The 14,272-nt window shown below is 45.2% G+C and overlaps 1 protein-coding gene across 2 annotated transcripts; it reads right to left on the reverse strand.

The window, feature by feature from the left end:
• Positions 1 to 80: 80 nt before the first annotated feature.
• Positions 81 to 11,489, reverse strand: rusc1 (RUN and SH3 domain containing 1). 2 transcript variants are annotated; one of them, XM_028581227.1, is made up of 11 exons: positions 9,062 to 9,094; positions 7,234 to 8,073; positions 6,073 to 6,156; positions 5,814 to 5,890; positions 5,194 to 5,368; positions 4,790 to 4,895; positions 4,589 to 4,635; positions 4,014 to 4,513; positions 3,698 to 3,936; positions 3,300 to 3,467; positions 81 to 2,617 (listed from the first exon to the last, which is right to left on the reverse strand). In XM_028581227.1, the coding sequence occupies exons 2-11, from the start codon at positions 7,709 to 7,711 to the stop codon at positions 2,452 to 2,454; spliced, it is 2,040 nt and encodes a 679-aa protein (XP_028437028.1). In that variant the 5' UTR covers positions 7,712 to 8,073; positions 9,062 to 9,094; the 3' UTR covers positions 81 to 2,451. The 2 variants fall into 2 exon arrangements, with proteins under 2 accessions (XP_028437028.1, XP_028437027.1); XM_028581226.1 differs by lacking the exons at positions 7,234 to 8,073; positions 9,062 to 9,094 and adding an exon at positions 10,276 to 11,489.
• Positions 11,490 to 14,272: the final 2,783 nt, after the last annotated feature.

Consider the following 14,272-nt stretch of genomic DNA (forward strand, 5'->3'; position numbering starts at 1 on the left):
GGCTTAACATGTAAACTCTGATTAATAAGGCTTTTAACATGAATTCAAGTTCTAAAATATGAATCAAACAGCTGCCCATGTTTGGTTTATACTGATCATTTTATTTGGTGTATTTACAAACAAGCACATGCAGGAGGTGGGCAGTGACTGACACTAGAGGGGCACTGAACTATATTCAATAGTAGGACACAGGGATGTCTACAGGCTACATGACACCAGAGAGAGAAAGAGGAGAGGGAGGTACAGAGTTCATTGGTACACTTACACACACACATAAGTGAAAGTGCAGGATGTGCTCACACTCATCTCTGCTTCCACTGTCACATACGCTGCCATGTACACAATCACACTCACTCACTCACTCACTCACACACACATACACACACACACAGAACCCAGATAGATAGACACTAAATGGGTCAGATAGAGCTTTTCCTTTCAGAAACCTCAAGATCAATAAATAGTACACATCCAATAAATTAACAGCTTTCGAACAAATGCATTTATACCAGAATATCACAACTAAACTTAACAGTGTCCAATGTTTTATCTTTACCTATACATTATTTCTTGTAAACACTTACAGGTATTATCCATTTGATGGTATTTTATTGTGATCATAAGTTACAAGTTATGAGCACTGGTTCAACTTAATGCTACTGGACAGTTGCCATAGTGACAGAACTGAGCTTTCCCTGATTGATAATAGCAATGAAACATTCCTGCTGAATTAAATGGAGGTCCTTTAGTGTCGGCCTTTCCTGACCAGTTAAAAATCTGTCTGTTTTATATTAACTATTTAAGATTTTGTTTTAGACTTCATGTGTCAACATCAAAGCAAAGCAATGACTTTAAAACAAACAAAAAGGCTTTTAGTTGTACATTTAACCATATGCATAGTCACCAATACAGAATCTAGAGAATAACTAATAACTATACAACACAAAGCGATGGGATTTCAACACTAGAATCAACATGTCACTTCCACCACTACCACTTCTACTACCACTATCATTAATATCAATGATTATGATGAGCAAACATGGCGGGAAGGGTTAAGATAAATACAAAAGCAGAGGTATGTGGTGAAGACCAGCTACCAAACTCACAGACTTTACAGTAGCTTTTATGAATTACATACATCTGGGGTTTTCTCACTGCATTATGTTTAAGGTCAGATAGTGTTGAACAAGAGCTGAGGATAGTTTTGTGAGGTGTTTACTCTGACACATGTTGCCCTGTGAGGTTTTGGACGAGTTGAGAGATAAGCTACAGATTGCTGTTGTCTGATATTATCTTCTATAGCTGTGTGGGATGTGGATAGATAGATATTTTCTGGCATTCATTCAAAGCATTCATGGCACATTACAATGCATACAGTGTTTAAGGTATGAAGCTAAATCTAATATTTCTATGAATATGTTGTCAAGACAAAAGCAATACATGAAGCACACAAGGGAAGATACTGGATTTGAAAACTTTAAAAAAACACATCTTTTTTTGTTGCATGTATGACAACCACTTAATGCGTGTGAAAGGTTGCAGATGTAAAGAATTTTGAATCATCCACTTCCCCAATGTGACCACAGTAGCTGCTTGTGTTTTATTATCTGCTTTCTCTTGTTCTATCTTTCTATCTATCTTGGTAATATCAATCTCAATTTATATATATATATATATATATATTTTTTTTTATGTATATTTATACAGTCAATTATAGTAGCAGAAACATGTCAAACACACATGAACCAGGCAGAGGCGAGAGATCAATAGAGATGAAAGGTCAATAGAACACGGATCTACACAGCTACAATTCACTACATTACTACGCAGTATGCAACAGGAGCTACGGCCCACTACTCTTACATGCTTTCTCCACTCGACAACCTGCGAGCCGTGACTATCTACAGCTGACGGCTAGGGATATCAATGTGGCTACTATCAGGTTGTCGACTGTCGCCTCCTCAAGACGAACAGCCGCTGATCTGAAAGCTCTTGGCTAATTGCACAGAATTTCCCCTGTGATCATTTTCAGATCAGTGGCTGACAAGGAAGGCAGAAATTGAGAAAATGACACTTTAAAGGGATACTTCACTACAAGATCAAAGGTCTTCCAGTATGAAATGTTCTAAATTTGACTTGAGTCATCATTTCACACCATCTGCTGCATTCCTGCTGCTAACATCCATTAGTTTAATGCTACCAAACTGGATGGGGAACAAAAAACTCCCATATGTTCATAAAGGGAGAGGGCTGCAGACTGCTCCTGATGCACGTAAAGCAGAACAGATGGTGTTATGCGCTCAACTCGAACTCAAACCGAGCAAGCGTGAAATATCCCTTTCAGAGTAGTGGAGCCACACCATAACCTCTCAACACTTGCCTAAAATATATATCTTTTTTATTTTATTTAGTTTATATTGATTGAGTGCAGCAGTTATGGTGCCAAAGTCACATGATGAGGGAGGTGTAGCCAATAGGTACCAGCCCCTCCTTGTCTCCCTGACGACAGCGAATCCAGTCCTGATCGACTCCTCCTAACACCACCAGTTCCTCCCCTTTGCAGAAGCTGAGCTCCGAACCGGTTCCAGAGTGGTCACACAGTGTTCGTATTGACCTGAGGACAGACAGCAGAGATCTTCTCAGCCAAAATGGTCTACATATACACCCACCAACCACAAACAATAACGTCATCCTCAACATACGATGTAGCCGAATCCTGGATGAGTCACAATGCAGGATTGCTTGTGAGTCATCAATTATATTCTTTCAAAGGCAAAAAAGATAGCGGGAGCATTTCTGGTGTCTGCTACACCCACTGGTGAAGTGAAGTCACTTTAAAAAGGAAAAATGCACCACAACTTGCCCTGAGGAAGGCAAGGTGGTTGCATAAGCTCATATTTAAGTGTTTTTTTTTTTTATGCCACACCCTAGCCATTAAATTATAGTCTCTATAGTTTGACAGTTTCACACTAAAATATTGCTTCCCATCAGGCCAATCATTTTTTTCCAAATGCCAGGCCCAAAATGTGATATTACTCTAAATGTATTTAAATTACAGTGAAAATTTGTTGTATCAATACAGACATGAGGATGCAATCTCCCAAATCCATGAATGAATTGGTGAGTTAAACCCCCCAATCTATGGACATATCAAAGGATGAGGTATTTTTAAAGCTTGTAAAAAGAAAAAAAAAAACTGTTAGATAACGATACACAGATTTATCTATCAATCTCAGCCAACACAACGCATAAATCCACCCTCCATAACCATCACGGTCACTTTATGTCAGTTGTACCTGAGTGGTCTGGGTTTGTCCTTCATCTCCAGTGTGTCAACCTCTTTCTCTGTTCCTGGCTCACTTTCTTTCTGGGGCTCTGGGGCCCTCCTTATAATCGGGGTGGAGTTGCTGCTCACCATTCGGGTCAGTGCAGTGACACCAGGAGCCAGCCACTGAGAGGGACGCCTGCAGAGACCCACAAAAGGGGGACGAGAGGAATGGGTAGACAGGGAGAGAGTGTGGGGCAGGAGGGCAGAGAGGAAACACAGAAAGTTACCATTCATGCAGAAAACAATTTCAAGTACAACAGTGACTTTAGAGTTTGTTAAAGTCACTACAGTGGTTGAACTCACTAATTCATTACTTTCTCTCCAGCTTAAGATATATTCAGTTATGTGTTCAATTCACTGTCTAACCTGGTTGGTGGTGTGTGACCTGGTGGGCTGTTGAGGCTTTTAGAGGCCCCAAAGAGCCGCATTCCCAGACCCCAGGGAACCTGAGCACCCCAGCTGACCGGAGTGAAGTCACTCCCTGCTTGGGCCCGGAGGTCCGGCAGATCTGTCTTCATCTCCTCCTTTTTCAGGCTCAGCTCAGACAGGTTCTGGCTCAGTCTGCCTCCCCAGCGCATCACAGCCCCCCATCCCTGTTGGATCACCTGTGATTCAAACAAACGTCAGCCCTGCAGGATCACACAAAACATATTTGACTGAGGAGCCACACAAAAGTCAGTACCTGTCCTGCCTGCAGTGCGAGGCTGTCCTCCTCAACATTAGGAAGAGGTAAGTCTCCAATTTCCTTCTCTTGCACCCACAACAGCTGAGGACTTGTCTGCCCGATAGTGACCGAAGCCTTTGTGGGTTCAGTACTGCTATGTGTTGACTCCCCTGGTCCTCCATTCTTTGGATGACTCAATGGTGACGATATTTTGGTTGCCTGATGTTCTGGGCTTCCAAAGTCTACTTCTGAGAGGCTTTCAATATATCTGCAGTCTGTGGTTTTGGATTGGGAGCCCTCTGTTGAAAACTGGAATCCAGCATCCTGACAAGGTGGGCTGGGAATCTCTGGACTGGGACTGTCCGACTCTAAATGGTGGTGCTGGAAGAGCAGGTCAAGGTTGAAGGTCAGCAGGCTGAGAGGCTGCAACACGAGGAGCAGCTCCTCGAACAGAGGCTGGCAGGCGCTCAGCGACAGACGCATGAAGGAAGTGGGGTGGTAATATGTCTCCAGCACATCTGAGCGGAAGAGAGATCACTGTTAGGCACATGCATGCCCACAACAACGAGATGGGAGTAATGATGGAAACTTACCACTGCAAGACTGAAGGTGAGACAGCCAGACATCAAGAAGCTTGGTACTAGAAGAAGAAAAACAGAGAGAAGAGGACAACTGAGGATACAAAGAGGACATGTGCAGGGAAATCAAAGAATAAATTATAATATTTAACTACTGATTTGAGCACTTTTCATGCTACCAGTGGAGACCAGAGAGGATTAGCAGACAGTACTCACTTCAGTAGGCCAAGGAGGAATGCGTTGAACCTGTGTTTGCTCTGCCTGAGCTGAGGCAGCTCTCCAACACGAACTTGTAGGTGGAACAACGCTTGAGTTTTAGGACCTTGAAAAGTGGGTTGAGAGAGAGAGGGATCAACAGAGAAACTTACAGAGGTGAGCGAAAGAATTGCAGTGAAACTTGGCACTCATCGGCCAATTGATATCTGCATCCTGTTGTTCACTTAATTCAGCATTTTAGACACTAAAATCAAAAAGTATTGACTAATGTGTGTGGGAAGATGAGAGGCAGACAAAGTCCAGGGCTTATCATTATCAACCAGGAAAAAAAACAATACACAACTAATATGAAATCCTTAATATCCAAATCTATAAATGCTCATTTTCAAGTCTTGATGTGCTACCTGGCCTGGTTGAGGCCTGAACCAGACCCCAGGCGGAATTTGGCCTCCTGCCTGCAATCAGGTCACTCTGGTGAGGTTTCAAGCCATCGGTCAGCAAGCTGTGCAGGGCAGGGCAGAGACACTGTAGCACCAGACGGCCCAGAGATGGATTTATAGTGCTGTCTCCTGATAAGGCCTGAGGACGGGAGAGGAGAGGGAAGGGTGAGGAAGAAGATGTGCAGTGATAGGGAGAGACAGGGGCATAGAACAGGAAGAATGACTCAAGAGAGAGGGAGGAAAGGAAAATGGGACACATAAATGGAGGTTAGAGAGAAACAGATTTGGGGGGTTGGAGTTAGTTTACAAAGACGTTTTTAAGACTACAAGATTGGGTTATCCAAAGATATTCTAGTACCTTGTTAACTGAGAGAAACTGAGGAGAGACGGAACAAAATATGTAGAGTCAGAACAAGAAGGAAGGGACGGAAAGCATTTTCAAAGATAAACAATAAATTCAAAACAAAATGACATTTTGTTTCGTTATCAAGAGTGATGTGAGAACCCTTTTTGATAGTGAAACAAAAAAGGCAACTTGTGTTATTTAAAATCACACCAGTGATGTAAATTCAGCGTTGACTGACCTTCTGAACTACAGTCCGAGAAGAGCTAAACTGGGCCAAGATGGCTTCCACTGCCACGCTGACCGCACTGACCAGAGCTGGAGGGAAGAACAAGGGACTACAGTTAAACTGTAAGAGCTATAGACATCAGCAGCAAATATAGCCGGAAGAGAGACACACACACACACACACACACACACACACACACACACACACGCACACGCACACGCACACGCACACGCACACGCACACGCACACACACACACACACACACACACACCTCTCATTGGATGCTTCACATCTTCGCCCATCCAGGATGTCTCGGTCCTCTGTACAGAGCCAGCGAAAGAAACACTGCGAACAGCTGACAGCGACAGCACAAGAGCAATTACTTACTATAATTTGTATAAGAAAATACAAATTCAACAGAAGCTAAATTAATCACCACAGACAGACTTTCAAACTAAAATATTAGTGGTATTAGAAGGAGTAAGTCGGAAATGAGAAGCATTGGACTAGGCAGATAGAAGCAGATGGTACGACTTGTGAGGACATCCTGTAAATATTGGTTTACTGCGCTGAGCTTTCAACTGGATCTGTGAAGACAACTGTCTGTCTGCATCAGGAATAAACAGGATCCCATGCATTAATCTTGACTCACACTCAAACATACTCATACATACGTCATATAAGCATACATAGGAGAAACCGCAGAGCTGACATCAGTCAGGTCAGATACAATTACACACATGTGCAAAGGGCAGGTGTTGTGTACAGTGTGATGTTCATATAAAACGATTTATATAAACCAGTTATATAAATACAGACATTCATATTATGAACAGGATGCAGTGGACCTTAATTACTTTAAAATTGCCCTAAATGTACACACACACACAAATATAAAAAGGGTTAACTAAAAATTAAAATAATTTACATTTTACAACATCAACAACAAGCTACTTGGGTTGTGCCTGGCATGAAATGCCTGTGTCCATTTCAACACACCGTGCAAAAACAAAAACATGGAGACCGTCCAGATAAGACCGACACAAAGACAGACAGACAGACAGACAGAGGAAGACAAAGAGAAAGAGAGTGATTAGAGTGACTCGAGACACCGTCTGACAGGAACAGCTGTCACCTCTCTGAAGGCCCTTTGCACATTTGAAAGGACAGTGTAGATAAGATGTATCAGATGACCTGCAGGGAGCAGCCAGCTGATACATTAAACAGCTACAGTTACACAGTTCTTTCAAATCTGCAAATCCCGCCGGGTCGAAAAAGTGACAAAAGTGTGAGGGCCACTATATCCAGGGCAGAGAACAAAGACAGAAACAGAGAGTAAGAACGTAAGACAGACAGACGTGCATGCAAGCAAGATGTCAGACAAAAAGAGAGAGTGTAAGATGTAGGAAGAGAGAAGAGAGAGAAATCTTACTCGCCACGCTTGACTGCGGTGGAGCCTGGTAGAGTTTTGGGGGTAAGGGGGGTGCCCTGGGCGGTATAGGAGGGTAGAGGTTTGGATAGTAGAGGGGAGCAGCGAGGGCAGGCAAGGTGTGAGAGCGGGGGAAAAGCGGGGAGCTGAGGCCGAAGCCTGCTGTGCCTGGAGGGGGCACTCCGGAGCGCTGGGGAGGGGAGAGGGCTCCGATAGGGGAGAGACGAGGAGGGGCACCCTTGTGCAGAGGGCAGTTTTTAGGGTGGTACAGGTAATATGTGGGGAGAGGAGGAAGCTCTTTGGATGCTCTTTTGTTGCTGTTGTTGTCTGTGTGTGAGCGTGTGCGCTTTTCTGAATACAGCGAATCCATAGCACTGATACTGTTGGAATACGTCATCATGACATCAATGTTCTTATATGGGGTGGTGCAACCTGGAGCCTCTGTGGTGCCACAAACAGGTGTGTCTGACTCTATGTGCATGTCTGAGTCACTGTAATATAGAGAGTCAAAATTACAAATAGAGTCAGATGCAAAGTCCTTGTGTGTGTTAAGGATATTCCCATAATCACAAGGAGAGTCTACACCAAAATCATCCAGGGATTCATTGTTAAAGCCAGAGCTTATATTAGTGCTTGAATCATCTCTGTGGATACAAGCTGAGCTGGCAGCATGGGCCCACTGTGTGTTACAGTGTTTGTCTGTGGCCTCCCTGCCTGCATGGCGGTTGGGTCTGGGATCTGCAAAGGGCAGGGAGTTACAGTAGCCTGGGCGATAGGAAGGGAGGGCAGTGTGGAGGAAGTAGGGTTGGGAGGACTGGGCGAGGGACAGTGGGGGGGAGGAAACTGCTTATTGGAAAGGGTAAAAAGGCCATAAATTGTAAGGTGCAGGAGTCAGGATGGCGAGGGCAGGCGCACAAGCAAAGCGATATGAGGGAGCAAAGCGGAGCCATGGACAAACAATGGAAACAACAGAATGGGATGTATAGGTGAGAAAAACAAGGAAGAATAAAGTAAAAAAATAAATAAAAAATGTGGAAGAAAAATGGGAAGGAGAGAGAGTTGCAGAAAATGTTAGTGTCTGTTGAGAGAAAAATCCATTCATGAGTGTATTCAAGCAGAAAACGTCATCATGTAACATCATGCAATAATGCAGTATTTAAACAAGTTAAACAGTTGACTGACAGTTACACGTTGACAGTGTATGAGAGTCAATGGAGTTGAATTAGGAAGAGCAATAAGAACAGTCTTTCATTTAGGAGGGTTTGGCACAACAGGAAATGATACAGTGGCCATAAAAGAATAACTGTTGAGCAGTCTTACAGCTGCACAGTAGAAATACTCAATCTGTCAATCAGCCGCTCATTCACCAATGACACCATAATTAAAATGCCACCATCAATCGCAAAGATTCCTCATATTTCAATGTGGGCTTTCTTTACGGCATCCGGTTTCAGTTTCATTTTACACTCACATTGAGAGTGATGAATATTAAGTATAATACAGCATAGTGTTTTGAACTTTACTGCAGTGCATGCCATCATCACCTCTGGATCACCTTCTCTCTCTCTCTCTCTCTCTCTCTGACTCTCTCTCTCTCTTTTGTTTTCTACCTCTCTCAAGCTTCTTTCCACCACCACCCCTCCCCTCTCCAGCAGTACAGCATACAGTGTAATGCTGAGTCAGTCAACAGATAGCAGAGTTCTGTCCGTTACTGCTCAATCACCATGTCTGTCTCTGTGAACATTTAGTGGCAACAATTTTCATTACACTCAATTACCTGTGGCAGACTGCTAGGCTATGGGCTACAAAATGAGCTAGAAAGCAACCATACCTTTGTTAGACTTGAGCTGGCTTTGAACTAACACATGAAACTTCCTATTTTTCTGACACTAGCTCTCAGCCATTGGTCCATGTAGTAAGATCCACCCCTTGGGCTCTTAAAGGTGTACACACCTATTTCTGGCTTGTTGCAGTGGTTTCGGGGGAAACTCATGCAGCATACAACTCATTAATGTAGCTAATTTTATATTTAGAAAGCAAATTATTAAAATTATTAAATAATGCCATAGTAATTATACAATTAGAGAACTAGTTTTACTATTGGTGGATAATATGAGCAATTGAAATTACACCCTACTGACTAATCCTTAGTGCCTATGTAGCCTACTGCAGCACTGTATGAGCTAAGTAACTTGATCTTAGCTATCTGTGCCACTCTAGGGAGCAAGGATAAGGAGCGAAGATAGCAAGAGACAGAAAGAGAAAAACATATAAACATCCCAAGATTGGATTTAAAATCAGTAAAGAGGCAAAGAAAGAGGAGCAGAAAAATATTTTAGGTCACACAGATAGAAAGAAAAAAGAAGTTAAAGGTAGAAAGAAGGAAGAGAACGGTGGTGAGCTCAATGGACTCTCCATTATGCCCCTCTTGGCCAAAAGAGTGGATGAATAATTGAATAAGGCAGTGATGACATCACATTTTGATAACTGGTGCAGGAAAGACCGGCTGGAAAGTTTCCAACTTCCTCTTTCTCCTCATATTACCTTCACTCCCCTCACTGTCTTTATCCCTCCATCTCACAGTAATGCTTGTGCTCCCTCTGCAGCTTCCACTGTCTTCCTCGCTTCCCCCAGTCTGCAATCACCCTCTGTCTATCCCTTGTCATCATTTAGCCATCATATCACGCATCATGGCTTTCTGTGACTCATGCTTGCCCTCCATCTCTTCACTCTCGTTCCATGTATCATTTCCACAAATGAGTCAACCCTTGGTTTTCTGCTTCTTTTTCTATTGTACTGTCAAATTATTTGTGCAACGCTGAGTAAGTGAACAAGCCGTCTGTTCATCTGTCTTTTTTTTTTATCTCCTCTCCATCATTTGCCCATCCCAGATTTTTCATGTCAGTCTAATTACACTGGGTTACTTTGATGTGTTTACTTTTTCCCACTGACACACAAAACACACACAGCCTAAATTCCCCTATGTCATTAAATTCAGCAGCCTCCTTTATTATCATGAGCAGCATCATGATAATTCATACTCACCTGTGGTTCTTGATTCGAACGTCCTTTCTCCATCGGCTCGTCCTCTCTCCTCCACCTCCACCTCCACCTTCTCTTCTTCTTTCCCTTCCTTTTCCTCTTTCTTAACTTCTTCACCCTCCCACTCTCTGCCCATGGTCCACAGGCTGCTGTCGCTGAGAGAGCAGCCAATCTTCTGGGATGGGCACAGCTCCGGCTGTCTACCCTCCTCGTCAGCTCTCTGGAGCATTTCCTTCAGAGCGGCCATTGAGGTGAGGGCTGGTGGCGGCTGCATGAAGAAGGCCTGAGCCTGAGAGGTGTACTCCCATTGGTTGCCGTCGCCGCCTGCCATCTCCCTTCTCCACCTCAGATTGTACAGTATATCTGCATCTGGAGTAATAACTGTTGGGTCAGGGTCTGGATCAGTAATCACCTTTGTTGTGGGGAAGGTGCTCTTGTTGCGGTAACGCATCTCTTTAAAAGTCGTGACCTTTGGAGCTGACCCCAGAGATGACCCAGACAAACTGACCTTCTTTTGAGTTTCCACGTGAGATCTTCTCATTGCCAGGGGTGGAAGCTGTGGTGGGGCTTCACATTCAGGTGTGAATGCTATGAGCCAATCAAATCGCTCAGGCTGTGCAGAGTTAGCCAGGAGAGTGCTGACTTTGTGGGGTGGCACAGATGGGGGGATTGGGGGTAAGGGGCGAGGAGGAGGAGGAGGGGGAGGTGAATCCGGTACCTCGGCAGGATAGCGGAAAGACTCAAAGCTCATATTCTTAGCTTTAGTTTCATGTGTATCGCTACAACCAGTGGTGTAGTAAGGGTCAGAGGTCAGACCGCTGTTCCTTTTCTTTCTTCTTGCCATCTCAGTGAACGAGGTGGTTCTTTGTGTGTTCTTTTTGCATTCTTCAGCTATATCAGCTCTTCGATCTCCATCCAGCTTGCTTCTGCTGCTCCATCCTTCTCTGGCCGTCAACTCTGACTCACATTCCTTCTCCTCGGCCGTCTCTTTTAGTCTGAACTCCTGAAGCTCCCCAGACCTGGACGAGATAACACAATCTCCATCTCCCTCATCCTCTAACCCTCCAACGCAATCACCAAGCTCTGGGCTGAGCTTGAGGAGCTCAGCTTGGGTCAATCCAGCAAGCATCAATAGTTTCCTAATCTCTACATCCAGTGCATGGAAGGAGGGGGGAGGAGGCAGTGCAGGTGGTATGGCAGGGGGAGATGAGGAGGAGATTGAGATAACTGGCGGAGGAGGCAGAGGTGGGGGGCGTGTGGTAGGAGGAGGAAGGGAAAGGGGGGTCTTTTCCTGTTCGGCTTGAAGAGCAGCGAGCCGCTGCGCCTCCTTCCTGGCAAGGTGACGCTTCCGAGGGGGAGGGACGGGAGGAGATGGGGTGGGAATAGATGGAGGTGGAGAAGGAGTGGTATAAAGGGTTAGGTAAGGGACCGGTTTAGAGGTGGGGAGAGGAGGAATGGAGGGTGGAGATGGAAGTAGGGGTTTCTCACACCTAAAAGTGGTGAAAGTGGGGGATGAGGAGTTAGGGGAGAAAGTAGACAACGTAGGAGACGTGGAGACAGCCATGGAGGTGGTCTCCCTGCTGATATTGATGTATGTGTGGAGGTCAGAGCTCACGCTGGCATGACGGGCTGGAGGTTTTGGGGGTCTAGGTGGCGGTTCGACAGGAGAAGAGGTGAGGGAATCAGGAGCGAGAGGATCCTCACAGTCTGAGGGAGCAGTGAGGTCAACCCCTGCATCTGAAAACTCCTGAGAGTCTCCCATTGCTCCTCTGCCGCTTTTATACAACTTCCAGGGAATGTCGATGTTGCCCATTTCATCCATGACATCTGAGTAATCCTGCTCTTCCAGCTCCCCAAGATCAAATCCCTTCTCATGGAGTCTGGCGATGTAGGACAGTTTGACTTCCCTGTTTACCTTCTCCAAGCGATCCAGGTGATCTAGCCGATCCCTCAGAACATCCCAGTGTTGTTCCTCCTCCAGATCCCAACGAGCCACTTGGATCACCTGGCTGAAGCGCTCCATTTTCCCAAACTCCCCTACTGATTCTAGAAAGTCAAGCAAACCTAGTTTGGTGACTTCGGAATCACCTTTGACTCCTAGGTAGTCAGGAGAAGGGGAGTCCAGGGCAGAAGGGTAGCCCTCATCAGGGGAGCAAGGGGGGATTGTGGAATGTGATGTCAAGACGAAGGGATTGCAGTTAAGAGGAAGGGATGGGGGTGAACGCGCAGGAGGCTGGCATTCAGGGGCTTGTGGGAGCGAGCACTCTTCGGGGGACAGAGCGACGGACAAATTATCTTGGTCGTGGGAAGAGCAGATGGAGGCGGATTGATCTGCACAGTCAGACTCCAGATCAGAGCAGGAGCTGATGGAAGTGGAGGACGAGGAGGTAGAGGAGGAGAGCGAGAACTCCAGGAGGGAGGGGGGACAGTCACAGCACGAGGGGACCAGGGTGTCATCATCATCGTCGTCATCATTATCAGCCTCATCTTCATCGTCGTCAATATCAATATCCCCACTGCTCTCTTCCTCGTCGTCTTCTTCCTCTACTTTTACATTTTTCTTGTTGTCCAGATCAGTGCTTGCGTCTGCATTCTTGCCTTCATTTTCCAGACAGGCAGCAGGGTGGGCGGAGGCCTCCAGCTGGGCCTGTGCTTGGGAGGGAGGCTGAGGCTGCTCCTTGGCCCCCTTCCCATCCTGCCTTTGGGGCAACGGGGCCGGAGGAGGAGGTAGCTGCAGTTGCTGTCTGATAGAGATGGTGTTGTTGTTGTTGTGGTTATGGTTGAACATGCTGTTGTTGTCCTGCGGAGAGCGGCCATCGCAGCACAGACACGGGAGGCTCGGCTCGTTGCAGTTCGGGTCAATAGGAAGAACAGAGGGAAGTGGAGGTGGAGCTGCGGCTGGTGCAATTTTGGTTGCCGCCGATGCACGCGCACTCTTGGGTTTGGGCTTAGCTGATTTGGAGATGGTGGAAACCTGTTTTTGTGAGCCAAACCTGGACTGGCTTACTGGCGCTCGAGGCTGCACTCCCATCCTGGTCCTGGTGGGTGCAGGGGGGCCTTTAGTAACCCGGCGTGGGGAGGAGGACCGGGTGATCGTGTTCATGTTTTTATCCTCCCTCTGGAAACCAGGGCCATGAGACTTTGGTCCAGCTACGGTATTGGTCCGTCTGCTGACGTCAAAGCGCCGGGGCTTTGGAGGCTGAGAGGAGCAGCTAGAGGACTGCATTGTGGGAATGGGACTTTTTAGGATACTCTGATATTTCTGTTGCTATAGAAACAAGTGTTGTAAAAGCAGGGCAGATCCAAACTACGACGCGCTGTGACGGTCACATCTTGGCTTGACTCCCAAGATCCTGTAACATCAAAGGAGACACAGTGAATAACGACTACGGGCAAAAATGTTGCTCTGCAAAGACCGTTTTCTCTCCACATGTTTTCATATTTGGCTAAGTCTTTGAAGTTAAACCCATCATCTGGACTATTCTTTAAAACGCAATTGCTTTTGGGCTTTCTGTTTTATAATTATCACAGTCGAAGTCCTGGGAGGACACAGCAGCGATATGAAAACACACACTGTCTAACACACAGTGCTGTAAAAAAGGCACATTATCAAGCATCACCACTTATGGAAAAATAATTCAAGCTGAAACAATTAGTCAATTTATAAATTGACAAAATGATTCAGCAACTATATTGATAATGAATTAATCATTTAAGTCAAATATTAACTGGTTCCAGCTTCTCAAATGTGAATATTTGCTTGTTTTCGTAGTCTTTTATGATAGTAAGCTGAATATCTTTTGGTTTTGGACTGTTGGTCGGACAAAACAAGACATTTAAAGACATCCCCTTGACTTGAAACTGAGGTCATAATTTTAAACTTTTTTTCTGACATTGTAGACAAAATCGTTAATTGATTAATCAAGAAAATACTCAGCAGATTGCTAGTTGCAACCCTTAAATAATGTTGCATCTTTTGTTGAGCAATACAGTTTTTTTT

The sequence above is a fragment of the Perca flavescens genome, chromosome 6 (assembly GCF_004354835.1).
Source record: "Perca flavescens isolate YP-PL-M2 chromosome 6, PFLA_1.0, whole genome shotgun sequence".
NCBI lineage: Eukaryota > Metazoa > Chordata > Actinopteri > Perciformes > Percidae > Perca > Perca flavescens.

Coding starts and splice junctions, on each gene's coding strand:
- rusc1 (XM_028581226.1), bottom strand. CDS start 11,401: ATGCTTGCTGGATTGACCCAAGCTGAGCTCCTCAAGCTCAGCCCAGAG. Junction 5,369..5,813: donor CTCGGACTGTAGTTCAGAAG/GTCAGTCAACGC, acceptor TCCCGTCCTCAG/GCCTTATCAGGAGACAGCAC. Junction 4,636..4,789: donor TTCCTCCTTGGCCTACTGAA/GTGAGTACTGTC, acceptor TTCTTCTTCTAG/TACCAAGCTTCTTGATGTCT.